Raw genomic sequence first — 27245 nt, forward strand, 5'->3', positions numbered from 1 at the left:
TGGCTCTTGGGACCCCTTTACAGCCCAGAATCTCTGCTGCAGAAATACACATCTGTAGCTAGAGTTTTCCTGCCTTGCCCACAGTCAGGACAAATCTTTGTCACCCGCCAGTACCACAGCCCCTCAGACCCAACCAAGTAAACACAGAGACTTATATTGCTTACAAACTGTATGGCTGTGGCAGGCTTCTTGCTAACTGTTCTTATAGCTTAAATTAATCCATTTCCATAAATCTATACCTTGCCACATGACTCGTGGCTTACCGGCATCTTCACATGCTGCTTGTCATGGTGGTGGCCGGCAGTGACTCCTTCTGCCTTCCTGTTCTTTCTTTTCTCCTCTCTGTTAGTCCCGCCTATACTTCCTGCCTAGCCACTGGCCAGTGTTTTATTTATTGACCAATCAGAGTAATTTGACATACAGACCATCCCACAGCACACATCCAACTGGCTCAGGGTTGTGCCATGTGTTTGGGCCTGAGCTACCACTTCCTCCCCTGGAGGAAACAAAACTTGTGATAACAGAATGGGTTTGGTTGACAGCTATTACTCAGAGACCGAAGGCCTTGTCTCCGCGCCCCCAATCAGTCATGTGCATTTCTTCCCTCGTCTATCCATCCCACAGAGCCCCTGGGCTACACAGCTGTCTCCTGGCAGTCTGTGGGAATGCCACCGCTGGGAGTTACTGCGGTCCACGACCTGCGCCGCTGAATGCGGCAGCCCCAGGCCCAGCCTTCTTTCGTGATCATTGTCTGGTTACTGTGGCAGCCCCTGAGCCGACTTCCTGTACCCACTGGTCTTGCCCAACCCTCTCCTCTGTGTCATTACCCCGTCCTTCCCTTAGGTCCTTCTCCCTCAGCTCACTACAAACATTGTCTACAAATACAGGGACCCTGAGAGGAGAATCCTGCCTGTGAGATGGGTAGGCTGCATGGTACTGGGCAAACTACTTAGCTTCTCTGAGGCCAGTATCCTTATTTGGAAAATAGTGATAAAATGCCTATCAGATTATAATTGTTTTTATTGTTATTAATCACTAGATTCTGAGCTTCAGGGGTCAGGGCTCTCTCTGGTTCAATCTGCGCCTCGAGAGATGAAGGCCCCTGGCTGTCCCTTTGACCAGAACCCATCTATGGCTTATATACAGAGCCCAGCACCTCCTCCCATCTGGGACTTAGTGTCTCTGGCAGCAAGGTCCTCCCACATGCAGTCTGGTGCTCCCTCTCTCTTAGGCAGTCCTCCTACTGCCTCTGCTGTGTTCCCTGGGGGCAGGTTCTACCCCAGCAGGCTTTGCAACCCCCTGTACTGACCAGAAGCAGCCCTCCCCTGCATCAGGACACTCCTGTCTAGGGCATCCTCTGTATTTGAAGCACAGGGACACATCATTGCCATGCCCTCTTGGGATTCCTAGAGCTGGGGGTCAGGGCAGATGCCCCGAAATCAATGAGTCCTAAGACTCACTCGTGCATTCTGGGCATTTCCACCTTCAAGGTGCACCTTCCCAGAGCAAAGTTAGACGAGTGCCACAGTGCCGGGCTGGACGGAATTAGTGGCTGTCGCCTCCCCAGGCCCTGCCCAGTGTCTACAGCCTTACTGGGTTTGGGGTAGGGTACTTCAAGTTCATGTGTAAGGTATCCATTGAAAAAATCTGCCTTCAGGCTGGGTGTGTGGTACAGGTGATCCCAGCCACTGAGGCCGAGGTAGGAGGTAGAGAGTTCTGGCCAGCCCAGGTTAGGAATCAGGGACTTGTCTCCAACAACAGCCAAAAGGTAAGTGAGTAAATAAGTGAGTAGTCCTGGATCAGATGGAGAAGGAACACTGGAGACCGTGTGACATCTTAGCTTTTGAAAAATGGGCATTTCAAGTTCTTAGTTTAGGATGGACTACAGGGAGCAACCAGCCATGTCTGTGAGTCCTGCCTGGATGGAGGGGCAGAGTTTCCCTACCCGTCAGAAAGGCCCAAGTCTGAACAAAGCCTGCCCTTCCAGGTAAGACAGGCAACCTCTCCAGGCCTCAGCTTGTCTGGGAAGTGGGTGCCATCTGCCTGCACCCCTGGGCCTGCTGGAATGGTTCTAGGAGGTGTAGCTAGGGCCCTTCCGGTGTTAGCCAGGGAGTGCTGGCCCCTGACGGCGACGGATGGTGGGAGAAATGTAGGTGACTGTGAACGTTCATGCTTCAGTTCGGTTTCCTGTTGGCTGGCTCCACTTTCTCCTATGACTCGCTACAGATGGTGGCTTTATCCCTAGGACTGTTTCCCACAGAAACCAGGGGCGTGTGTGTGTGTGCGTGCGTGCGTGCGTGCGTGTGTGTGTGTGTGTGTGTATGTATGTGTGTGTGTGTGTGTGTGTTTTACTATGACAGGCAGTAGCCCACGGGACTATAGGAGACGGCACTGTGTTGCAGCTCCCAGCTGGGGCTCTTGCTGAGCCCTCCTCTGCCACTTGCTGCCCACAGCTCCGTCCCCACCCCAGGCTTTAACAGCCTCTCCAGCGGGTTCTCGGTCCCCATTCCCCACAGCCCCACCCCAAAGGTACAGGTGAGGCAGTAAAACCCCTTCCAAGCCTGGCCTGGTCTCTGCCTCAGACACCACCCACTGCCAACACCTCCTGCACCCCATGGACCCTTCAGATAGTCCCTAAAGCACACAGCTAAAAGGCACTATGTGACCCCAGGATACTTCCAGGAACTTGGCTGTACAAGGCATTCTGGGAATCCTGGTTTCCTCAGCACAGAGCCCCTCAGTGCTGTGACAGACCAAGCCTCTCTGGACTGTCGAAAGGAACAGGGAGGGCATGCAGCGTTCACACTCACATTGACCAGGGAGGCCATTCTCCACTGGAACACACTTTGGGACGTGGCTAGGCCTCGCCTCTGCTCTTGTGACTTGTACCCATGTGTGTGTCCTGGTAGCTAATTAGACCACCCAGTCCGGGCATGCACCAATTCCTGCGTTCTGACCTCCAGGCAGTTTATGCACATGCCCAGTCTACTGGGCACTCCAGTAGGTCACACACTGGGCCCTCACCTGGGGAGCCTTAAAACCTCCAGATTTAATGGGTCTGCAGTTTCACCGGCCAGTGGGAGTTGGCCAAGCCGCCCTGGTGATTGGAAGGTGCAGCCAGCTATATGGTTGGGTGCACAGCGGACAGGGTCAGGAGGGTCCATTTGAATTTGAAATCTTAGAACAGGTAAGGCCGGAGGAAAACGGGACTGTCTCAAGGTCCCAGCACTGGCTGGTTGCGGGGCCCGAACCAGGATAATGCTACTCCGGTGCTAGTTGGTGGTATAACTCATGCCACACCATGGCCTGGAAAGTTCTCCTTCCGGAGTCTCGGTGTGTGTGTGTGTGTGTGTGTGTGTGTGTGTGTGTGTGTGTGTGTCACGTGGTGGGGGGACGCGCGTGTGCCATAGTGTATATGTGGAAATCAGAGGACAACTTTGGGTTCTCCCCTTCTGCCTTTCCATGAGTACTGGGGATCAAACTCGGGTCTCCAGGTTTACACGTCAAGCCCTTTTACCTGCTGAGCTATCTTGTTGGCCCCTTAGCCTTAGCTTTTGGACACCCTCCCCCCCAATAAAAAAAAAAGCCTTGTTTGAGCCTGATCATGACGTCAGCTCTGCACTTGGCCACTGCCAGCTCAGGATTCCAGTAAACTGTCCCCCGGAAGTGTAAAGCTCAAGTCCTCAGGGCAGGGAACCCATGGGGAGTTCCTGTTACAAAACCAGCGCCCTTCTGAGGGAGACCCTGGAGTCTAGGCAAGGGCGGGGTAGCGCTTGGTTGGAGTGGCGGAGTTGTTGGGGGCTCTTGTGTCAGCGCTGATGCAGGAGGCCTGAGGTTCTCGGCTGGCTGGAGAGAGAGCAGCAGTCCCTGAAGTCCCTCCATCCTGCAGAGCAAACTGCACTTGACCTTCTCCTGGTCCATCTGTCTCTCCTTGCTGGACCCCCAGCCGGACCGCCATCCCATTGTCCCTTCATATGTGAGTGTGGCTAGGAGAAGCCCTGTGTCCTGTGTGAGGAACTCCCTGGCCCCCCAGGGCCCCCCAGGCAGCACCTCACCTGCCACAGCTGGTGGCGGCCTTCCACCGCGTGGGCTCACTCCTGACAGGGCGGCTGCTACTGCCGCGACGGTTTCTCTTTATTCTTCCCTCTGAGAGCGTGTAATCAAAGGGCAGCGTCAGCGCTGCTGCCTGTCACTGGGGGCAGAGACGATGGGTGCTGTTCTCAGCCAGGCCCTGGAAGGGAGTCCGTGGTTGGCACCATTTGGGCTAACTGAAAGGGTATAAGGTGCTGGTTTGGTCGGCGGCGGCGGAAGAATCACGAGCCATGGCTACCAGAGCTAGAAAGGGCTTTATCAGAGAGAAGAGGGGACAGGACAGAGAGAGAGACCGAGAGAGATGCAGAGAGAGCACGTGAGGGTACACATCCAGCTTTTAATCTGGGACACAGCCACCCGCTGATGACGTCATAAGGCGCCAGATGAGACCCCGAGCTGGGCGTCTACAGAATCCTTACAGTAACACTTTCCTCTCTCAGATGGGGAAGCTGAGGTTCTAGAGGACCTACACCTTCTCCAAGGTTGCTCCCTTGAACTCTGCTCTAGACCAGGGGTCTTCCCCAGCCCTGCGCCAGCCGTGGCCAGGCCAGCACTGAGAGCGGCACCCCCTGTCCTCATGCCTTGGCTGACGGAGTGCAGGCTGCAAGTCATAATGCTCTGCTCCATAACCCTGGGTAGACTTGAGACTCGGAATCCCACCAGGCTTGCCTGACTGAGCACAGGTCTAGAGCCACTGCTGTGGGCATGCTCCCACTCCCGCCCCAGGTTCACAGTCTCCAGGCCTGCGGCAAATTCAGCCCTCGGGCCTCCCAGCCCTGGCCAGTCTGCTTTCGCTCCCAGTCACTTACCAGCACACCTGACAGTCCTGGAGCGGGGACAGTTAGACACCTGGTTCACAGTTCACGCCTTTATCTGCTGCCTCTGGTTCTGTGACTTCTCTTTTCTCACCTGCAGAAGGAGGGTGGGACCCCCTCCCCTCCCTCCTGCTGTTAGGCAAAGTGTTGTTGCCAAAGTTAGCTTTGTTAAAACGAATTTTAGCAGTCGGTTTTGGTTGGTAGAGAGCTTACTTAGCGTTCACGAATCCCTGGGTTTGATTCCCAGTGTGACATAAACCACACCAGGCCTGGTGCATTCTCAGCACTAGAGAGTGAGATTCGAGAGGCAAGAGGATCAGAAGTTCAAGGCTACGTAGACATAAAAAAAACTCAAGGCTAACCTGTGCTACGTTAGATACCAACTTTAAATTTTTAATTTTAAGAAAGGATTTATTTTTATTTTATGTGTATGGGTGTTTTGCCTTTACATGTGTATGCATGTACACCATATATGTGCCTGGTGCTTGTGGAGGCCAGAAGAGGGTGCCAGGTTCTCCTTGGATTTGGAGTTACAGTCATTTGTGAGCTAGCATGTGAGTTCTGGGAACCAAACGTAGGACCTCAGCAAGTGCTCTTAACCTGCTGAGCCATCTCCTAAGCCCTAACATGTTAACCTTTAAAAATAGTATATATGTATGTATGTATTTGTTTATTTATTTATTTATGACAGAGTTTCTCTGTGTAGCCTTGGCTGTCTTGGAACTCCCTCTGTAGACCAGGCTGGCCTCAAACTCACAGAGATCTTCCTGCTTCTTTTGGTGTTTTATGACAGGCTTTCTCTCTGTAGCTCAGGCTAGCCTTGAACTGCCTCATTCTCCTGAGCTGCTAGGATTATACCTGCCTGTTGAGCCCGTTGTGGGGGTTGAAAAGTTGCTGGGAGAGGCGAAGAGATTTTTCCCAAGGTTACCCAGGCACTGACTGGTGGGGTTGATCATTGTCTGCCCTGTGAGAGGGAGCCATCGCAGCCCTGCTGGCCAGCCGAAGCTCAGCTGGTGGCTTACACAGAGCGTGGCCTTGAAAGCCCCTCCACACTCCCTCCCATCTGCCCTTTGCTGGCCACACACACTCTGGGTTCCGACAAATTCCCAATCCCATTAGCCAGGCCGGAGCTGTCTAGAGAAAACAGGTGGCCCTACAGAGCAGCAGAGCTCAGCTCCCCAAGGGTCTGAATGTCCCTCAGGGACACAAGGCCCCAGGGGAAGCTGCCACCCTCAGTCTGGAAAGCTGGACATTTGTTATGCTAATGTGCATCGACACACAAAACTTCCCCCGTTTCTGGAAGAATTCACACTTGGAATCTGCCTTTGGTCTCAGCGGCCTGCGAACTTCACCCCCGTCTGGTCTGGCGCTGGGTGGGTGCACCAGGACCCTGTGCTAGTCTTCCCCTCAGCTCCGAAAAGCTGCTGCTCCTAGGGTCTCACTGTCTCCCTCGGCCTTCATTCCCTCCTCTGACTGGTTCTCATGCTGTGTTCTGTTTGTGGAGGGCCACCTTTGTGAGCTTGTCCCCGACGACCCTCGGAGAGGGCTTTGCGTCCTGTCTCTTTGGGTTGCCCATGGAGTGTCCAGCACTTGTGCCCACTGCCCACTGCTCTCCCATCCCAGCTGCTCAGGACGGGCAGCTCCTTTGCGACCCTTTTCTCTGCTTTCATCCCTGCTGTGATGGACCGGGTCCAGGGGTCAGTGGCAGCCAGCTCGGGGCCCATTCTAATGAAGGAAACTGAATGCCTGGGCAGCCGAAACTGGCCCCTTGCAAACAGCCAAGGGAGAGCCTGCCCTCACCGAGAGCGCGCCAGCTCTTGTTTGCCCCAGCCTGGTATTCTTAGACACAGACTGGGCCATGGGGCCCCAGGGGATGGGCCCAGGAAGGGGAAGGTGACAGAAAGCAGGTTTATTTAGGGTGAGTGGTGCCTTCCATGGCATGGCGCCTTCAGAAACTGGAAGAGCAGACGGTACATCCGGGGTAGGAGTCAGGACTCAGATCTAGCAGGATTCTGATGCCACGGACTCTGGAGTTGGGGCCCTTCTGATCAGAAGTCCTCTCTCCCTCCCTCTTCACAGGAGGCCACACAGCTGCAAAGCTGCTCCTGGGACAGCCACATACTGACCTATCCAGGGCCACATACAGCCACATACTGACCCTCTCCAGGGCCACATACAGCCACATACTGACCCTCTCCAGGGCCACATACAGCCACATACTGACCTATCCAGGGCCACATACAGCCACATACTGACCTATCCAGGGCCACATACAGCCACATACTGACCCTCTCCAGGGCCACATACAGCCACATACTGACCCTCTCCAGGGCCACATACAGCCACATACTGACCCTCTCCAGGGCCACATACAGCCACATACTGACCCTCTCCAGGGCCACATACAGCCACATACTGACCCTCTCCAGGGCCACATACAGCCACATACTGACCCTATCCAGGACCACATACAGCCACATACTGACCCTCTCCAGGGCCACATACAGCCACATACTGACCCTCTCCAGGGCCACATACAGCCACATACTGACCCTCTCCAGGGCCACATACAGCCACATACTGACCCTCTCCAGGGCCACATACAGCCACATACTGACCCTCTCCAGGGCCACATACAGCCACATACTGACCCTCTCCAGGGCCACATACAGCCACATACTGACCCTATCCAGGGCCACATACAGCCACATACTGACCCTATCCAGGACCACATACAGCCACATACTGACCCTCTCCAGGGCCACATACAGCCACATACTGACCCTCTCCAGGGCCACATACAGCCACATACTGACCCTCTCCAGGGCCACATACAGCCACATACTGACCCTCTCCAGGGCCACATACAGCCACATACTGACCCTCTCCAGGGCCACATACAGCCACATACTGACCCTCTCCAGGGCCACATACAGCCACATACTGACCCTATCCAGGACCACATACAGCCACATACTGACCCTCTCCAGGGCCACATACAGCCACATACTGACCCTCTCCAGGGCCACATACAGCCACATACTGACCCTCTCCAGGGCCACATACAGCCACATACTGACCCTATCCAGGACCACATACAGCCACATACTGACCCTCTCCAGGGCCACATACAGCCACATACTGACCCTCTCCAGGGCCACATACAGCCACATACTGACCCTATCCAGGACCACATACAGCCACATACTGACCCTCTCCAGGGCCACATACAGCCACATACTGACCCTCTCCAGGGCCACATACAGCCACATACTGACCCTCTCCAGGGCCACATACAGCCACATACTGACCCTCTCCAGGGCCCCTTCTGCTGGAGTTGGAGGGGCTGTGCAGAGTGCAGAGGGCTTGGAAGACAGGCAGGCTAGCATCCTGGCCCCGCATGTCCTCTGGCTGGCAAACCTTTCTGAGTCTCAGCTTCCTCATCTGTGAAATGGGAAGAATAGTATATACTCAGGTACACCCACCCCTGCAGCTCTTTGGAGTCAAGGCACAGCAGCATATCCTCGTTTTGCACGGGAAGACAATGGCAGGCCCCTCTCAAGCATTTGAAAGGTCTAGGAGCTAAAGCTTGGGAGACTTGAACTGCATATGCAGCTAGCTGAGCCCTGTCTGGTGGACCCGGGTGAGCAGGGTGGACCCGGGTGAGCAGGCTGACTTACACCAAGCTCCTTCCAGCCCCTGCAGAGTCAGCTCTGGGAAGCGCTCACTTTGGTCACTGTCACCCCTCCAGCTAGGGCTGTGACCATCGAACACACACAGCACCCTCGACCCCTGCCCTGGTGGTCTCACCTCAGAGCAGCACCTGACCTACGGTGAGCCCCAGCAAACAGTAACAAGGAACAAGCCTCTCCCCAAGGTTCCCACGGGCCCTGCAGAGGGGAAGTTGATAGCAGCTATCATGACTGCCATGAGGAAGGAGCTACCTTACAGGTGGGCAGCGAAGGGACAAATGCTGTTCCAGCCAGTAACCACCATGTGACTGGAACCTGATCCTAAATGCTCTCTGTGTGGTAGGTACTTTTCCACCTTTTTTTTTTTTTTTTTTTTTTTTTTTTTTGATTTTTTGAGACAGGGTTTCTCTGTGTAGCTTTGCGCCTTTCCTGGAATTCACTTTGGAGACCAGGCTGGCCTCGAACTCACAGAGATCTGCCTGGCTCTGCCTCCTGAGTGCTGGAATTAAAGGTGTGCGCGCCACCACCGCCCAGCTATTTTTTCCACCTTTTTTTAGATGGGAGTATGAGGCACTAGAGTCCCTCACCTGGCAGTCATGTCGGCCACAAAGCTGCTTGCAGGTTGTGCCTGGTTTAGATCTGAAATCAGGTAGCTTTGTCCGGTGGTTAGATGCCGAGCCTGAAGCAGGGAGAGGCTTCCTTGCCTGAGGCCAGGTCTCCGGACCTTGGGCAAGCGCATCACTAGGCAAGCCAGACTTGGACAGGTGGGATGATCAGGCCAAGCCTGGTGTTGAGGGGGCCCCATGAGGAAGCAGCCAATTCTGCCCTGGGAGCGGGGGTCAGAGCAAGCTCGGTGGTGGTCACACTAGGTCTCTAAAGCTTAGTCACGGTTGTCAACATAAAGCTTCATCGGGAAAGAAAATACTGCATGATCCCTCTTATCTATGGAACTTGAAAAATATTTTTTCAAGGAGCTGGCCAGATGACTTAACAGTTAAGCTGCTCTCACGGAGAACCCATGTCAGGTAGGCCACAACTGCCTGTAACCCTGGCACTAGAGGGTATCAGGGCGCTTCTGGCTACCTCGCACACCAGCACTCATGTGTACATACCCACACGCAGACAGACGGACATACAACACATAATTAGAAATCATAAAAATAAATATTTTTAAAGGTTGGGGCTAGGGTGTAGCTCAGTGGTAGAACACTTCCTGACATGTTTGAGACCCGGGGTTTGATGCCCAGCACCATGACAGGAAAAGCTTGGCTATGTAGGGATGGAGAATAGAATCGTTCCCAGGACTGGGTGGGGAATCCATGGCCAGAGGTGGGTCAGGTGCAAAGCAGCTGACGGGATGAACAAGTCGAGGAGCAGATTGCAGAGCCTGCGGCTGTGGCTGGTGGGAGTGGATCTTAGGAATTTTACTTCAAGAGGAGATTAAAGTTGCTTTCGGGATGGGGTTGGGGGTGTGTGGCATGATAGTAATTATTCCACTATAGTGGCCATGGTACTAGATATGTATCTTACATGCAATATATATTTCCAGTTTGTGCGGGAATGGGGCCGAGGGGCAGCGGGTTTCAGGGGAAACCAGGCATCTGGTATGTGGATATGTTCCCTTTGGATGCCTCTCAGATACCGGGACCATGTTACCAACAAGTGGAAGTAGACGGTCAGATCCCTGTGGGTTCCAGGCCCTCATTCTTCAGAAGTGTGTGCTGCCGGGCGGTGGTGGCGCACGCCATTGATCCTAGCACTCGGGAGGCAGAGCCAGGCAGATCTCTGTAGTTTGAGGTCAGCCTGGGCTATAGAGAGAGATCCAGGACAGGCACCAAAACTATACAGAGAAACCCTGTCTCAAAAAACCAAAAAAAGAAAAAAAGAAATGTGCGCTGTAGTAGGCCCTCCCCGGGGCCATCTGGGATGCCTTGTCAAGGAATTGCAGTCGCTCCTGGAGACACCTGTGTTTCATGGCTGGCCAAGAGTGATAACAAAACCTCTACCTTCTTGCTTCTTTATGGACCACTTGGCAAGATCGTTCCTGCTCCGGAGCCCTGTGAGGTCCGCTGAAGCCCGTCTGCTTCCAGTTCTCCTTAGACTTTCCCAGGTCTGGTGGCTAGGACACTCTAACAGCTTCCTCCAAGCAGCTGGGTGAGGGGTCTAGAGCTCAGGACAGGGGCCAGGCTGGGCAGCAGCATGCAGTGGAAGTTAAAGCTACAGGTCAGACAAGACCCCCAACCCCAGAGAGGAAGAGAAGGACAGGGCTTGAAGCCCAGGGTGGACCACATTTAATGCTGAGGCAGGCATAATCGGAAGTCTGTACCTTTGGCAGGGGGAGGCTCAGGTGCTGAAGACTGTTGCGTCATCACAGATGTATTCACTGATTCAGGGCTGGTGGCAACTTTATTTTATTTATTTATTTATTTTGGTTTTTCTAGACAGGATTTCTTTGTGTAGCTTTGCACCTTTCCTGGAACTCACTCTGTAGACCAGGCTGGCCTCGAACTCACAGAGATCCACCTGCCTTTGCCTCCCGAATGCTGGGATTAAAGGCGTGTGCCACCACCACCCGGCACACTTTATATTGAGTGCAGCCACTGCAAGTCACAAGAGGGGGCTGGATATGGTGGTGTGTACCTGTAATTCCAGCACTTTGGGAAGCTGCAGCAGGAGGGTAAGGATTTAAAAGCCCTGTTTTAACCAAACAAGACGAAAATAAAACAGAGGCTGAGGGTAGCTCAGCCAGTCGAGTGCTTGCCTAGCATGTGCGAGGCTCCTGGGCTTGATTCTTAGCACCACATAAACTGGACATGATAGTGCATACCTGTACTCCTAGTGCTCAGGAGGAAGCAGGAGCATAAGAAGTTGAAAGTCATCCCAGTTACATATCCAGTTTAAAAACAGCCGGGGACCCGTGGTGGTGGTGGCGGTGGTGGTGGCGGTGGCGGTGGCGGCACATGCCTTTAATCCCAACACTTGGGAGACAGAGGCAGGTGGATCTCTGTGAGTTTGAGGCCAGCCTGGGCTACAGAGTGAGTTCCAGGACAGCCAGGGCTACACAGAGAAACCCTGTCCCAAAAAACATAAAAAACAAAACAATCAGCCTGGAATATACAAGGCCTCCAAAGCAAACTAGTAGTCAGGAGAGATGGCTTAGCCATGGGAGACTAAAGACAACCAAAGAGCAAACAAAACCAAAATCACAACAGGGGACTGAACTTCGGTCCACCTTGCTGTTCAGGTGAGAGCCCCAAGCTGAGAGACTAGGTAAGCACAGCAGAGGGACTGTTGGGGGCTGTAGCCTGAGCAGAGTGGATGCCAGGGGACCTCACCCCTATGAATGTGGCCTTGTGGTTAAGTCAGGGCAGCAGGAAACCTGGCCTGAAAACAGCCTCTTTTTAGGGCACTCCCCCCACCCCACGGGCCTCCTCTGGGCTCAGCCTCTCCAGTTTCCACCTGAACACAGTGGCTCCTTCAGCCCTGGGCTGTGGTTTCCTTGAGTAGGAAGAACAGTGGCTCAGTGTCTGGAGGCCAGGCGTCTTTGGTTTCCCTTTGCTGAGCCCAGCCCTGGCAGAGAAGCCACAAAGAGCTTGTGTGTGTGTGCCGAGAGAGGAGAGGCCAGCCCCAGTTCTCCGACCAGCCTTCTGTTTATCCAGGGATAGATTGGACAGGCCCAAGGAAGCTGTGGCATCCGGGCCTCTTGGAGTCGCCCCAGGCTCTACCTTCCTGATGCTGGGTCCTAGGCTCAGTGGCTCTACTGCAGAGCTAGGCCTACAGGCCTCCTGGTGTCTGCTGTGGCTGGGGGCGCGTTTCCACCGAGGTGATTAAGGAGACAATTTTCAGGGATTTGTTTGCTTTGAAAGTGGAATTATAAGCCTTTTAGTGTCTTCTGACCAGAAAAATCAGTCTACGCTCATCCATATCCAGTAGTTGTTTGGGGGGTGTGTGTGTGTGTGTGTGTGTGTGTGTGTGTGTGTGTGTGTGTGTGTGTGTGTGTAAGTGTGTGTGTGTGTGTGTGTGTGTGTGTGTGAGAGAGAGAGAGAGAGAGAGAGAGAGAGAGAGAGAGAGAGAGAGAGAGACTAATGACAGGCCCCATGGAGTGTCCCTTGCAGAGGACCTCATTTTGGGCTGAGAATGAGGCAGATGACTAGAAAGGACAGGGAACAGGGACATGCTAAGGGGTGTTGGAGGGCCTCATGTGAGAACCAAGCCTGAGCATCCATCCATGGGACTGAGGAGAGGCTGAAAGTGGACACAGCTGAGGCACAGTGGGCAGGTCCCCAAGACCTGGTGTGAGCTGCGCCTGCTGAAAAGCCGCCCAGCTGGACAGTGGACACCTCCTGACAGAGGTGACAGAGAGGGAAGTGGAAGCTTGCCTGGCCCAGGCAGGTCAGAGGCAAGTCTCAGCTCTGTCCCCAGGCCTTGTCACTGGGCCTCATCTGTGGTATGGATCAGCCACCGCTGCTGTGTAGCTGGTGAAAGTGAAAAGCGTGGAGAGGGAGGCCCACAGCAGGCAGGCAATAATTGGTAGTTCTTACTAAGAATAAGAGGCCAGGGGCGGGGTGTGCTGGTACACACCCTTTAATCCAGTACCTGGGAGGCAGAGGTGGGTGATCTCTGGGAACTGGAAGCCAGCCTGCTCTACATAGCAAGTTCCAGCTACAGAGAAAAACTCTGTCTCAAAAAACAAACAGCGGGCTGGAGAGATGGCTTAGCGGTTAAGAACACTGACTGCTCTTCCAAAGGACCCGGGTTCAATTCCCAGCACCCATATGGCAGCTCACAACTGTCTGTAACTCCAGTTCCAAGGGACCAGGGGACCTGCACACAGACAAAACACCAATACACATAAAATAAAAAATTAAAAAAAAACCCAGCAATTTAAAAAAAAAAAAAAAGGAAATTATCCTCATTGTGGTCTAGGCCCCACCTCACTGGGGTTCAGGCCCTGTGGGACAGAGCGGGTCTCCCAGATCTGTTCTGAGGAAAGGCTGTTAGGTCTTGAAGGAGGCCTCTTTGATACCCTCAGCTGTCTCCTGTATGTCTTGGAGCTGGCCTGGTGTCACATGCCTACACTCAGGAAGCAGACGACAGTAGTAGGGTCACCACAGGTTTGCCGCCAGGCTGGGCTACACTGTGAGACTCCGTCTCAAAAAGCCTACAGATATGTGTCTGAGGAACTCTCCAGAAGGTTCTACTAACTCACACCCTGGCAGACTCTCTGCTCTCCACAGTGTGTGAGTGAGTGATTCTCTGTCCAGACACATAAGGAGCTGGAGTCCCAAGACAGCCAGGGACATGGATCCTTGTCCTCGGGAACTACAGTCTGGTTGGGAACCTGATAAAGGCCAGCATACATTGTCTGCATCACAGCAGCTGGTCTTGGGCTTCAGGCATAGCGATCGTGACCCAGAGAATCATTGTCCCTTGACCAGACAGGGGAGTCTTTATCTGGAGGTGACAGCTGAGTGGAGTTTTGCAGGATAAACAGGAGTTTTTCTGATAGCCAGAAGGGACCAAACATTTGATAATAAAGCAATAGTCTCAGTCTGCTCCCATCGCCTCAACCAAGCTTTGTGATTAGGGGAGAGCCATTTTTTTTATGCACGCTTCAATTCCCCACCTTTCTATTTCCTCTTTTTTTTTTTTTTTTGACACTGCCACCCTTTTGAGACCAGCCCCACTCCCCCCGCCCCCCCCGCCCCCCGTTTGTTCTTACAAACTGGGAATTGAACCTCGAGTCTGGCACGTGCAAGGTCAGTGCTCTGTACTGAGCTACACCTCAGCCCTTTATGGCTTCTCAGTATTTTGCTCGCCCTGGGGCCGTTGTGTCACCGAGCCAGGCCTGAAGACCACTCACCTCTCACAAGCTCGACACCCCTGGGTGACTGCATGGACAGAGTCCTTGAGGAGCCACGTGCCCAGGCCTGGCCCTGGGGTGGGTGTGCTGATGAGAGGCAGAGGGCTGGAAAGCAGAGCCTGAGGTGAAGGAGGCCTGGCCTCTGCCAGAGTTGTAGCTGATGAGAAAGAGGCTAGCAGCGGCCCCGGACGATAGCAGAGTCACAGCTGTCCAGACAGCAAGTCGGTATACAGCGACCCTTTCCAGAGGCAAAAAACACATTGCCTAAATCCTGGGGCTGACAGCCTTTGCACCCCAGAGCCTCTCTATCCCTCACCCCGCCTTGTTTTCCCGCCTCCCTTTCCTCCCTCGCTCCTCTCCTCCTTCGAATGTGTTGGTTTCCATGTTGTTCTTGAGATAGGGTCTTGGGCTGTAGCCCTAGCACTCACAGTGTAGCCCAGGCTGGCCTTGGCCGTGTTCTTCAGAGTTCATGCTTGCTCCCCTGACCTCTCTGATACAGTACCAGTCTGTAGCACCCGACCAAGACTTTGCACTGCTCTCCGCTGCACCCACAAGACCCACAAGAGCGCCGGGCACATAGCACATCCTCATCCTTTAGGAAGGAATGAAGGAACGAAGGACACCCTCAGCCAGGATCATATATATGCCTTGCTTCCGCGGACTCACCATCCACGAGCACCTGGCTTTGCCATTTGCCTGGAGTTGCCAGCAGCCAGTGGACAGTTGTAGACTCTGAGTCATCAAGGAGCAGGTGCGGGTCAGGAGCTGCTGCTTTCCCTTTCATTCTGAATGCTTGCCCAGGTTGGCAGTGAATTGATCTGGGTGGTGTGGGTGAGCCAGCCCCAGTCCAGGGAAGGTGAGAGGTGAGTCTGGGAAGAGGAGTATTTATACTGCCGTGGGTGTGGTGGTCAGTTACCTGATGTCACCAAAGGAAGGAAAGGAGTTTCCCTCCTAGTCCTCCCTATTCTGAATCAAAAGGAACCTTGTCCCTCTCCCTTCCCCAGCTACCTCTTCCTGGTGACTGTGTGACTCAGAGACGTGTGTCAATGAGGAAACATGCTTTGCTCACCATCATCCCCTACTATCCTGGGTTTGAATGACTAAGAAAACCCACTCTTCATGTGGGCACTGGAGCTACAGGCCCACCATGGTGGCGCACGCCTTTAATCCTAGCATTTGGGAGGCAGAGGCAGGCAGCTCTCTGTGCATTAGGAGCTAGCCTTGTCTACATAGTGAGTACCAGGACCAGGGCAGCTGGAGTTACACAGTGATACCCTGCCTCAAAAAAAAAAAGGAAGGAAGGAAGAAAGAAAGAAAATGGAGCTGTGTACCCTGAAGACCCAGTCCCACCCAAACCTCACAGGGTCTGGCCAGACGTTAGGAGGGAGCCTGGCCTGGGGACCTGATGGTTGCAGAGGACAGATACTTGTTGCAGGGTCTATCCTGGAGTAGCACAGGGTGTGGTGTGGAGGAATCTGCATGTGGGCTGTGCAGCCCCAGCTTTGCAGGGGAGACTTTGTGGACCCGGGGGAGCTGACCAAGGATAGGGAGCGGGAGAGGATGATCCTGCTTCCCAGGGAGATGCTGGGCCCGTCCCAGCCCCTGGCACAAACCCAATAGAGAGGAAGGCAGGCTCAGGCTTCCAGGGGCCTCCCAGGTTTCCTGAGGAGGAGATTGGAAATGACTTTCCTCTGGGGGGACAGGCCACTGCCACTTAGGCTTCTGCCTGCCTGCTTGTCTCTCTCCTCTTTTCCTAGGCCACCGTACCGTCTTGATTCATCCACTGTATTCTGGGACTGGAAGCTGAGACCTAAGTCACAGCTGACACTTTCTATGTGTGGACTCTAGGAACCTCTGAGGAGAGGTGACAAAGGTCAAGAGCGTGTGGTACAGTTCCAGCAGGCTTTGCTGCACAGCCACACTGTATTGAACAGGAGCCATGTCCAGGGTGTGTGTGTGTTGACAGAAGCAACCCACTCATGTGACCCAGCATGACTGATGTTGACAGTTCTGGTTAATGACTGATGTCCATCCTGGAGCGCTGGAGACTGGGAGGGGAAGGGGAAGCCTGGCTAAGATCCTGGCTGTCACAGGTGGATCGGACAGCAGGGAGGAGCAAAGCCATTCCCAAATTGGGGCTGCTTTCGGGGTGTGGTTCATGGGAGAAGAGGTTGTAAATGTGGCCTCACGTGGAAGACCATATGCCAGGTAGGCAGAAGCGAAACTCGTATTTTTTTAATCTTAAGAAATGTTATTGGGGCAGTGGTGGCACATACCTTTAATCCTAGTACTTGGGAGGCAGAGGCAGGTACATCTCTGAGAGTTCCTGGCTAGCCTGGTCTACATAGTGAGTTCCAGGACAGCCAGGGCTCTGTAGAAAGACCCTGTCTCAAAAAGTTTATTTTAATTTTTTTTATTATATTTATTTAGTGTGTGTGGAGAGCAGAGGACAGTCTGTGGGAGTCAGTTTCTCCTTCCATCATGTGAGATCCAGGGATTGAACCAGTCTTCATGGCAAGTGACTTTACTGGAGGAGCTAACTTGTTGGCCCTTTACTTATTTACCTGCTTGTTGGCTTGTATGTGCATAATGCTGGGTGGCGTGTGCCACCAAGTGCATGTAGACGTCAGAAGGCAACTTGGTGAAGCAGGGCTTCTTTTAATTTTAGAATTATGTGTATATGTATCTGTGTGTGGATATGTACATGTGAGTATAGAAGAGGGCATCGGAGCCCCGGAGCTGGAGTTAGAGATAGTTGTAAACTTCCTGCTGTGGGTGCTAGGAACTGAACTGGGGACCTCTGCGAGAGCAGTATGCACTCTTAACCATGGAGCGACTCTCCCTCTTAGCAGTTGCTTAGAGGATTCCTCTCTCAGGCAGGGTCTCCACTGAACCCAGGGAGGTTCAAAGAACCAAGTGTGAGACACCCATCGCCACCCCCCCACCCCCCCACCCCCTGAGGCCAGATGTAGTTGGCTGTTTTCTATCTGCTGTCAGCGCTCAGCTTCTCTCTGTTCACTCAGCTAAGGTTGGCAGGCATCAGATGCTTGGGTAATGTTAACACCAAGTAATAATGTGCCCCTTTCCTGCTGGGTGCTGGCAGCGGAGAAAACGTGGTTCTAGGAGAGGAGGAACATGCTGACCCGAACTGACCATCCTCTCTTCATCTACACCACCCAAACCATGTGGTTCGGGAGGGCAGGACTCCTGCTCACTGGCATGTTCTCTGCCAGCTTCTACCAACTCTGGCATCCAACTTCATAGGAGTATGGTGTGTCCAGCCCGACAGGAAAGTCGGTCCCATGACAGAATCAATCGTTCAGAGTGGCTGGGCCATCCAAAAATTATTCTTGGATACATTCTCCGGAAGAATTGTCTGGAACAGGATTTGGTTTGAATGTTGGTTTTTTCTCCTCAAAAAGAAAGTCAGGCTGGGCAGTGATGGTGCACGCCTTTAATCCCAGCACTCGGAGGTAGAGGCAGGCAGATCTCTGTGAGTTCAAGGCCAACCTGGTCTACAGAGAGAGTTCCAGGACAGCCACAGAGAAACCCTGTCTGGAGAAAAAAAAAAAAGAAAAAGAAGGAAGGAAGGAAGTCAGTCAGTCAGATCCCTTAGGAGACTCAGTCTGCTGGGCTAGCCAGGTGGAAAAGCAGAGCAGGAAGGCTAGGGCTCTGACTGGCAAGCAGCATCAGGACCCCAGCTCTCTCTGAGCCTCAGTCTCTCTGCCCATAAAAGGGGCAGAAGAGTACAGGAGCTACTTATGCACAGTTTCCCACCTTAATACAGTTTGACTCCGCAATATATAAAACACAGCCATACGTAAGGGACGAGGGAATGCTAACTGAAGACACCTGATGTCCCCAGCCTCAAGGACAGGGGCAGGGTGCTCTGCTCAGGAGCAGAACTGTATTTCCCCTCTAACTCACTCTTGGGTACTCTCTTGGGTACCCAGTGCTGGGTACTGAACCCAGGGCTTTGGGCATAATTGACAAGATATCTTCCAGTGGTGTCACATTGTCAGTTCTTTTCTGTTAATTCCTTCAGCCTTTTGTTATTTGGGGGGCTTTGGTGTTGTTTGATTGTCTTTGTTTTTGTTCTGTTTGAGACAGTCTCATGGTGCAACCTTGGCTGGCCCAGAATTCCTACATAAACCAGGCTGGCATCGAACACCGAGAGATCACAAGCCTCTGCACCACCATCCTGGGCTTTGTTGCTGTTATTGTTTTGAGACGGTATCACTTAGCACAGGCTGGTCTTAAACTCCACAAATTGGAGCGATAGGCATCTGCCTCCATTCCTGGCATTATAGGTATCTTGTTGTTGTTGTGGGTTGTTTTGTTTTGTTATAGTTTCTTTATGTTTGTTTGATTTTTTTGAGTTAGGGTACACCCCTTCACGATCTAGCTGAGGATGACCTTGAACTCTTTATCCTCCTGCTTCTACCTCCCAATTGCTGGGCTTACACAGTGCATCACAGCTTTAACCCCCTTTGGCCCAGGGACACAGAGATTTGCCCTGAACTCTTGGGTCCCCACATGTTATTCAGTCCTTAAAGTTACTCAGTCTGGTTACTACCTCGACCTCAACATCATTGGTCCCCTGAACCCTGCTGGCAGGTGCCAGGCCTCTCCTGGAAGATAGTGGTAAATTCCCCCCACAAGTCCTTTCTGTTCCTCCGTGCTCTCCTCTCAACCCCTTGCCGGAAGGATGGTGTTAGATGTGGGTTAGTGGAGGTGAGGAACCCCTCTGCACAATTATTCTTTAATCAGAACAATCAGGGAGTGGAGACTGCACCTGGGTGAATGGGGCTTGGAGTTTTATAGGGCAGGAAAGATTCTCGACCGCAGACCTATTTTCCCGCTTTCCCAAGGTCGTAAATTCTGGTGGAGGCCCTAATCACATTGGCATCTGCACCAGGTGTCCCCAGGCATGCTGACCCTGCTCTGGAGCCCCCCTGCTCCTGATTGCCCAGGGAGCATGTTAAATCTTCCTGCAGGGAAGTTTCTCAGGTGGCCTGAAGCTTCTTGGCTATTAACCTCTCGTATAGTTAGTTAGCAATGACTTCTATTTACCGAGTGCCTTACGTCCCAGACCCCATGCTAAGAACTGTTTGGTTTTATTTTGAGCTTCCCAACATTTAATAATGTCTAGAATTGCTGGGCAGTGGTGGCATATGCCTTTAATCTCAGCACTAGGAAGGCAGATCTCTGAGTCTGAGGCCAGTATGGTCTACAGAGCAAGTTCCAGGACCGTCAGAAAAAGGAAAAAATGCTTTCTTGAAAAACCAAACCAAACAAACAAACAAGTTTAAAATTACCGGTCTAATCTAAAATGCCCATTGCTGTTACCTCTTAAATCCTGAAATGTCAGTTTCCTTACTGGTGTTCTCTGGAGTGTGTAGATGAGTTAAATACAATTCGCTCAGGTCTTTAAGCCATGACCCTTGGTTCTGGGGCCCACACCCCTAACACCGAGCTAGACAGCTGCCGGAGCTCCCGGGTCATGGGGGCTGTCAGCATGTTAATGTGGGGTGATGGAACGTTGGTGTGACAAGCGTTGCCTTGGACAGGTACTTGGTTGTTTCATCCAAATCTCACACCTGAAAGAGGAAGTGTCTTATCTCTATTTTATAGAGGAAGAAAGACACTGAGGCTCCAGCACATTGGGCAACTTCCTGCTGGTAACAGAAGGCGGTAGCCATGTTCAGTGCGTCTGAGCACCGTTATCACTTGGCTTTTTGTTTTTGTCGTTGTTGAGAGGAAGTCTCACTTTGTAGCACAGACTACCTTCAAACTCATGGCAATCCCCTGGCCTCAGACTCTGTTGGGGTTACTGGCAGAAACTACCATGTCCAGCTCACTTTGGTTTTCAGGACAAATAACCTAACCCACTTCCTGTGAGAAAAATAAAGAGGGCCCCACTGACATCACCCACTCCATAAAGGTCTTAAACATGTTATCCAAGAAAAAAAAAATCAGAAAAGAGTGTATGCTTAACATTTAAAACATTTTAAAAGCCATGGCTGGGTTTCCTGGCTTGGGGTGGACTAGGAGGGGCTCGCCAGGTAAATTTTCCCCGCTGTGTTGGTTGAATGGCAGCAGAGGCCCAGAAGGAATGATCGCCTTGGGTCCTGCTCTCTGGAGTATCCAGACTGCGGGCCTTGGAAGCAGAGAAGCCAGGGTAGATCACCTGGACTCAGCCACATCCCAAACCACTGGAGGCCGCTGAGCTCAGGTCCCAGGGCCAACACGCAAGCATTTGAGAGTCCTGCCTTTGCCTAGGGCTTAACAGTCAGTGTGCCAGGAGGTGGAATGTGGTGTTCCCTTCTTTCAACCGAGTCTCAGAAAGGTAACGGAAACTCCCAGGACAAAGAGCTGACAAACAGGACCCAAACCCAGGCCTGCCTTCCTCCAAAGCCAAGATACAGTTCATTGATTCTGTGTATCCAGGACTGTGAGGGACTTAAACAGAGACAGCGTGAGAAACAGCCATGGTGTCTGCACACAGTTCCAAAGGTCATACAGAAACTACAAGACATAAATTTAGAGAAGGCCTCAGGGGATGGAATTTCCCCCTCTCACAGACCTTAGCAGGAACTTCCCCCTCTCACAGAACTCTCCCGCTAAGGCTGTCCAAGCACACCTGCAACTCTGTGGGCTTTGAGCAGGTAATGGAGAACGGGATTTACTGCAGGGCACACAGTGTGTGGGGGGGAAGCTGAGAGCAAAGGGTTAGAGCAGTGGTCCTCAACCTTCCTAATGCTGCGTCCCTGAAACACAGGTCCTCCCGTTGGGGTGACCCCACCCCCAACCATAAAATTATTGCTGCTACTTCATAACTGTAGTTTTGCTACCGTTATGAATCATAATGTAAATATCTGATATGTGACTTCTGTGAAAAGGTCGTTCAGTGGCGACCCAGAGGTTGAGAACCACTGACAGAGCACGTGGGCAAGCAGCAGAAAGGGGTGTGTGTGTGTGTGTGTGTGTGTGTGTGTGTGTGTGTGTGTGTGTGTGTGATGTGATGTGATGTGATGTGAGGCCACCCTGCCCATACTAACCATACCCAAGTGCTTGTGTCACTTTGTAGAGCAGTAAGAACTCGGCAGGTGGCTTGAGGCCTGTCAGGAGAGTAATCTGCTTTCTCCAATTACGTGAAACACTACGAAGTTGAAGGGAAACTTCCTTCTTAACGTTTTGCTGCTTGGCTTTTAGTCCTAACATTTCTGCCTTGTTTAAACCTGAGCGCGATGGCGTTTCCGATGTAAGCCCCCCCCCCCTTTTGCTGTGTTCTCCAGTTCTTGTTGCCACTTGTATCTCGGTGCTGGACGAACTATGGCCAGCTTTCGCTTGGCGTGAAGAGAGAAAAGTTGTAGGTAGGACCGAGGCTAAACAGATCAGACTCCAGCCGGTGGTAGGCTGGGGCAGGGTTTGGCAGGCTTTCCGTCCGTGAGCTCGAGCCGGGCAGTGCGGCCTGAATCTCGCCCAGTAGTGACATCAGTGACACTGCTTCGGAGCCGGCGGGAGAGTAAGCGCAAACTCCGGACTTCTTTGATCACCCTCCACCCGCCTCCACCCTGGGCTGCAGCCGCGGCGCGCCCGGGAGAGCTCCACCCACCCAGGCGCCGACCCTGAGGCCATTGGCGGACGCCGCCTCCGCCACCTGCCCCTTACCTTGGGTGGGCGGGGCTACCTGGGCCCCGCCCCCGCGTCTCGGGTTCCCAGGCCTCCCGGGCCTCAGGACCCGCCCCCTGCACGGAGGCCCCGCCGCCAGAGCCTCGGGAGCACGGGCGCCTCGTGATGTCACGGCAGCTTTGATACAAAGAGCCCCTTCGGCCCACGCGGGTCTCCCGGCAACCGGTGCGGGCGGAGGCGGGACCGGCGGCTTCAACTGGTGCGGAGCAGCGCGCCGCCCGGATTGTTTTCGGAGCACGGTGCTGGCTGGGTCCCCGCGCGCCCCGCCCGACCCGGCTCCACAAGCGCCTGGCTTCTAGTCCATCTGCAGCGGCCCGACCTGCGGCCGGTCGGGGGATGCACACCCCGCCGGCTCCCGGATGCCAGGTAAGCGGCGGTCTCGGGACGCACCTGGCCTGGACCCGGGAAGTTGGAGGATCCGTCGGTCGCGTCCACCCTCTCCACGCCGATCAGGGAGATCGGGGTACCTGCGCTGTCTGGCGGGGGCTCAGCGGCGAAGCCACCGACCCCTCTGTCCAGCCCCGGGCCCTCTGCCCAGCGCCCAGGTGGGAGCGTGAGCAGAACCAGTTCGGTGCCCAAGGTGGGTGGCCGCGCTCCCTGCTGCGCTGTTTCCAGAAGTGTTTTAGGGGAATTTGGTGGGGTTGGGAAGGGCGCTTGTCAGCCCCCCGCCTACCCCCAACATACACATCAGCGCCCTGCTCTTGGCTGGGCTGCTTCTCTAGGGAGCTGTGTGTGGCGAAGTTTTTCCGTAGGTGATGGCGACTGCGCGGAGCCGCTTTCCTGCTGCTCCTCTTTCTCGGGGTATCTGAGGGGTCAGAAGATAAAGCCAGCCAGTTAAGGGTTTTGAAGCAGGACCTGCTTCCCCTCAGCGAGATGCTGCTATGGGTGGAGGTGTGCGCAGGCTGCCAGCTTCGGTCCTCAAGTTCAGTAAAAGCCCACAGTCCACCTCGGTGCAAGTTGTTGACACAACTGCTTCTCTGCTGCGACAAGTGTCTCCCAGGGCCTCTGTAAACCTGGTTCCAACAGGGCCCTAGACCGTAATCCGTACCATTTGTCACGCCTCTCCATTCCTGCCTCTGGTCCTGCTTTTCCCCAAAAGAGCTAGAAATGACTTGTCCCCGGACTCGGAGAGACTCGCCAGTGTTCATTGATTTATAGGCCCCCTCAAAGGAGCCAGAGGGATGGGGTGGGGGGGAGCGGCGTCCTGCCTTGTGCCTGGTTCTCACATTCCTTTGGGGTTGGGCCCCAGGTTGCACTGGTTCCTGGTGATCTCCATAAACCTCTGCCTCCCTCCCTTCACAGAGCGGGAGGCAGGTGATAATTGCTTGCTTTCCCTCATTCCCTGGGGCAATTTCGAGGGCCCTCCCCCCCCCCAGGTGAAAGATGGTTTCTTTGATTGCTGGGGAAAGGAGGCTCAATGGGGAGGGTTTTACAGCCGCAAAGACTTTGGCTATTGGGCTATCTCCTCCACCCACCTCCACTAGCTGAGATCTCACGTTTCAGCCCCCACCCCCACCCCAGGTTCTGGTACTGCGACAGTGACCCAGACCTTAACCTGCTCATTGGCCTCTCAGGAAATGCAGGGTTAAATGCCTAGGGAACTTTATATGTGGGGCACACAGTCCTTGCCCTCCCCGGAACCTTGAGTTCCTAGGTCTAATCTGACACTGCCCAACTATCTGGAACGCTTGGGCCAGTTCCTGTGGGTGCTTTTGAGGGCGAGTACAGAGTGACCTGTGGAAGTGGGGGAAGCTGGTGAAGAATGTGGGGCGGGCGGGCACACGTAAGCCACACAGCTTGGTTGGGTTGGCTGTCTGGTGGAAACCACTTTGGAATTTGGGTTCTGGGTTTAGGTGTCGGGATCAGAGTAAATGACAAGGTAAACCTGAGAGATAAGACTGGGCTTCAGGGCAGGGATGGTTCAGTCGCCAGCTGGAAGATCTGACCTTTGCCCCCAGACTGCCGGGAGCCTGTCCTTGGAAAGGTCTTTTAGCCAGGGAAGGAGGAAAGGCTGAAGTTAGAGGGACCGCAGTGGTTTGAGCGGTCTTTTGGGAGGCTCGACAGGGCGTTACATGGGGGCAGGGGAGGTTCCCTCTGACAGCCTGTGCCAGGCCTAAAGCAAGCTGGCACCTCCCGGCCTCTTGCTGTCCGGGGAGGCTCTTTCTCTTGAGCTCTTCCCTGGGGGCTGTCACAGCTCACTCCTCCGTCCTTCCCAGTCTGGTCGTGGTGCTGACTAGGTACCTTGTTTTCAGGGGCTGGCAGTCCCTCTTGGTAGCCTGGTGTGGCTCTGGTTTCTCCACAGTGAAGCTTGCCTTGAGGATTTCAGGGTTTTACTTGAGTGTATTTATTTTAGGTGAGGGTCAGGAGGAGCTGGGCTGGGAGAGATTTCCCATGAGATTGCAGATGGGTGGGCATCTCTGGGAGGGAGGGGTGGAACAGCCTAGGCAGAGAGTTCCACTCTACACTCTGGCCCGTGCTGTCTGCTGGCACAGGGTTTGTGTTTCAAAGGAAGATTCCTTGCCCGGCCCACCATCCGGCGTTAGTGAGTCTAGTGCCCTGGCCTCACCAGGTACACAGGACCCTGGGGTGGTGGTCCGTTTTGCCCGGGTCAGCTCTGCAGGCTCTTGGCTCAGTAACTAGGTCTTTATGGCATCAAATCACTGGCCGTGAAATGAGGAAGGCCGCTCAGGTATCACTGCTAGATGAATGGGGTCCTGCCCTGACCAGCTGGGTGTACTGTTCCGTCATGCCCGACTGGCATTTCCCTGGGCATGGTGATCTGCTTTCCTGGATGGCAGTCTCCTCTGTCGGGTGGCGATTCAGGGCAGAGCACTTTTCCTACAATGCCTGGCACAGGGCAAGTGCTGCTTTGTTCGTTCATTCCATAGAAACTTGGGTATCTGGTTTTTAAAGCCAGCTTCTGTGCACAGTGTCGGGGCTCTTGTCGGTGAATGAAATGGATGTGAATCCTTGCTGCGGTGTGGAGCTACGTTACGGGAGTGAGGCAGGACCAGCCAGAAGTCAGGCAGCCTGTGAGACGGGCTGGAGAGCAAGCAGGGAGGAAGAGGGAGGAGGGGGCTGGGTTTTCAACACAGTGGCCAGGGAAGTCTTTGCTGAGAAGGGACATGGTGACAGAAGAGGAACAGGCAGAGGGAACAGCAATTGTAGAGACCCCGAAGTGTGCGGCCTGTCTAACACGGTGTGTCCAGCAGGGTTGCAGGCTTTAGCTGTGTGTGCATGGAGACAGAGCAGGGGAATGAGCTCTGCGGTACCGCTACCAGGCGGCAGGGGGATAGGGTGAGAGCAGCGGTGGCCTGGACACTAGAAATCGCTGCCCAGGTCGCCTGACATGGCTCTGCTGTCTTGCAGTCCTTGGAGTTGAGGGGTAAGTGGCATCTCTCAGGGAAGAGAGGTGTCTGTGTGATGCTGCTCTCAACTTCCTGCCCTCAGCCTGAGTCTGGTCAGATAAGCCTGTCCACGTGACTGTGGATGGTTGCAAATCATGTGTTTTCCACCACACAACTGAAACCAGTAGAAGCCTTGCTGGTGAACGCCGGTAGCTGTGTCTTGGAGCCCATTTCCTGGTTCATCCAGGTCAGCTCCTATCAGGTGGAGCAGGACCAGTTACAAGACCCACTAAGTAGACCACATGCTGACATCTTCTTTGGCTCTGTCTCCATCTCTCTGCAGATCCTGTCTGGCCCCAGGTGCCCTAGACTTCCCTCTACCTGTCTACTGTTGGCCACATAATTCAGGGCACCTATCCCTTAAGGATCCCAGAGAGGCCTTCACACAGCTTTGGGGTTCATCTCTATCTGAGGTTCAAAGTATGTGTTTTAGATACCTCTCCCCATCCATTTTCCCAGTGTGGGTGTGACTAAGAGTTAGGGTGCCTGCCATTTGAGTTCCCAGTGGCTGGAATGAGTGAGTGGCTATTTCTCCTGGGCAGGACTGTTGGCAGCTTTTAACTTGACCTCATTTCAAAGCAGCCTGCTCCAGAGGCTACAGTGGGGGTCAGATTATGCTCTCCAAAGCCTGGGCTTGGAAGTCTGATTTTTCTCATGCCAGGTGTCGGCACATAGCAGTCACTACCAAGTGTCTAGGGCCTCATCATACTACTCTTAGCTACATGGATTTAGCATCAGCCAGTTCACACGTGCCTATTAAAACTGGTGGATTCTGGGTGGCCCAACCAACCTTACTCAGGATCCTACAGTTTTGTTAAGGAGCAAGAATGTGGATTCTCAGAACCTTCATGGGTACCAGGGGAGACTGTTGTTCCCTTTCTCACTTTTTCCAGTGACCTAGGAAGGGGTCGATGGGGCAAAAGCAACAGCCAGGGATGTGTGTATCCTGGAAGGGTCAGCTGGAGGTCAGGGCCCTCTACAGTGGCCCAGAGCCATAGCTGTCTGTGTGACCTCCAGCTCAGCGTCGTCCAGCAGGTAGGCTCTAGTGATGGCCGCATGTCTCACCCTTCACTTGACTTCTTCAGCAGAGAGGAGATGCTCCCTTGCTGGTCAGAGATGTAAGTGATTCAACTGGCATTGTCTTCTCAGACAAGCGAGTTCTTTCCCAGCCGGGTCGACATTATTCAAATGAAATCAGAGATCTGACAGTGTGGTGGTTTGAAAGAAAATGGCCCCCCCAAGGGAGTAGCACTATTAGGAGGTATGGCCTTGTCGAGGAAGTGTGTCACTGTGGGGGCGGGCTTTGAGGTCTCTTCTCAAGCTTCTCTCGTGTGACAGTCAGTCGACTTCCTGTTGCCTCCTCTAAGTCAAGATGTAAGGACTCTCAGCTCCAGCACCATGTCTGCCTGTATGCTGACATGCTCCCTGCCATGATGATAATGGCCTGAACCTCTGAAACTGTAAATGAGCCATCCCCATTAATTGTTTTCTTTATAAGAATTGCCGTGGTCACGGTGTCTCCTCACAGCAATAGAAACCCTAAGACAGACAGTTACTAAGATCTGTGTCTTTGTTTGTGGGAGCCTTATCTTTAAAAGTTTTTTAAAGCCAGGTGGTGATGGTGCACACCTTTGATCCCAGCACTCAGGAGGCAGAGGCAGATGGATGTCTATGAGTTTGG

The 27245-nt window shown here is 53.5% G+C and overlaps 1 protein-coding gene across 4 annotated transcripts in view; it reads left to right on the top strand.

Annotated features, from left to right (window-relative positions):
• The window catches only part of Rab11fip4 (RAB11 family interacting protein 4), a 112433-nt gene that overhangs the window by 51205 nt on the left and 33983 nt on the right, over positions 1–27245 (top strand). Inside the window, exon 1 of one of the 4 annotated variants that reach the window (XM_028866940.2) lies at positions 22212–22523. The exons of 2 other annotated variants lie outside the window; for them this stretch is intronic. In XM_028866940.2, coding sequence (XP_028722773.1) covers positions 22494–22523 — 30 coding nt within the window. In that variant the 5' untranslated portion in view covers positions 22212–22493. Of the gene's footprint in view, positions 1–22211; positions 22524–22567; positions 22738–27245 lie in introns of those variants that run through there. One more of the 4 variants, XM_028866941.2, reaches the window with a different exon arrangement.

The sequence above is a fragment of the Peromyscus leucopus genome, chromosome 8b, assembly GCF_004664715.2.
Source record: "Peromyscus leucopus breed LL Stock chromosome 8b, UCI_PerLeu_2.1, whole genome shotgun sequence".
Classification (NCBI taxonomy): domain Eukaryota; kingdom Metazoa; phylum Chordata; class Mammalia; order Rodentia; family Cricetidae; genus Peromyscus; species Peromyscus leucopus.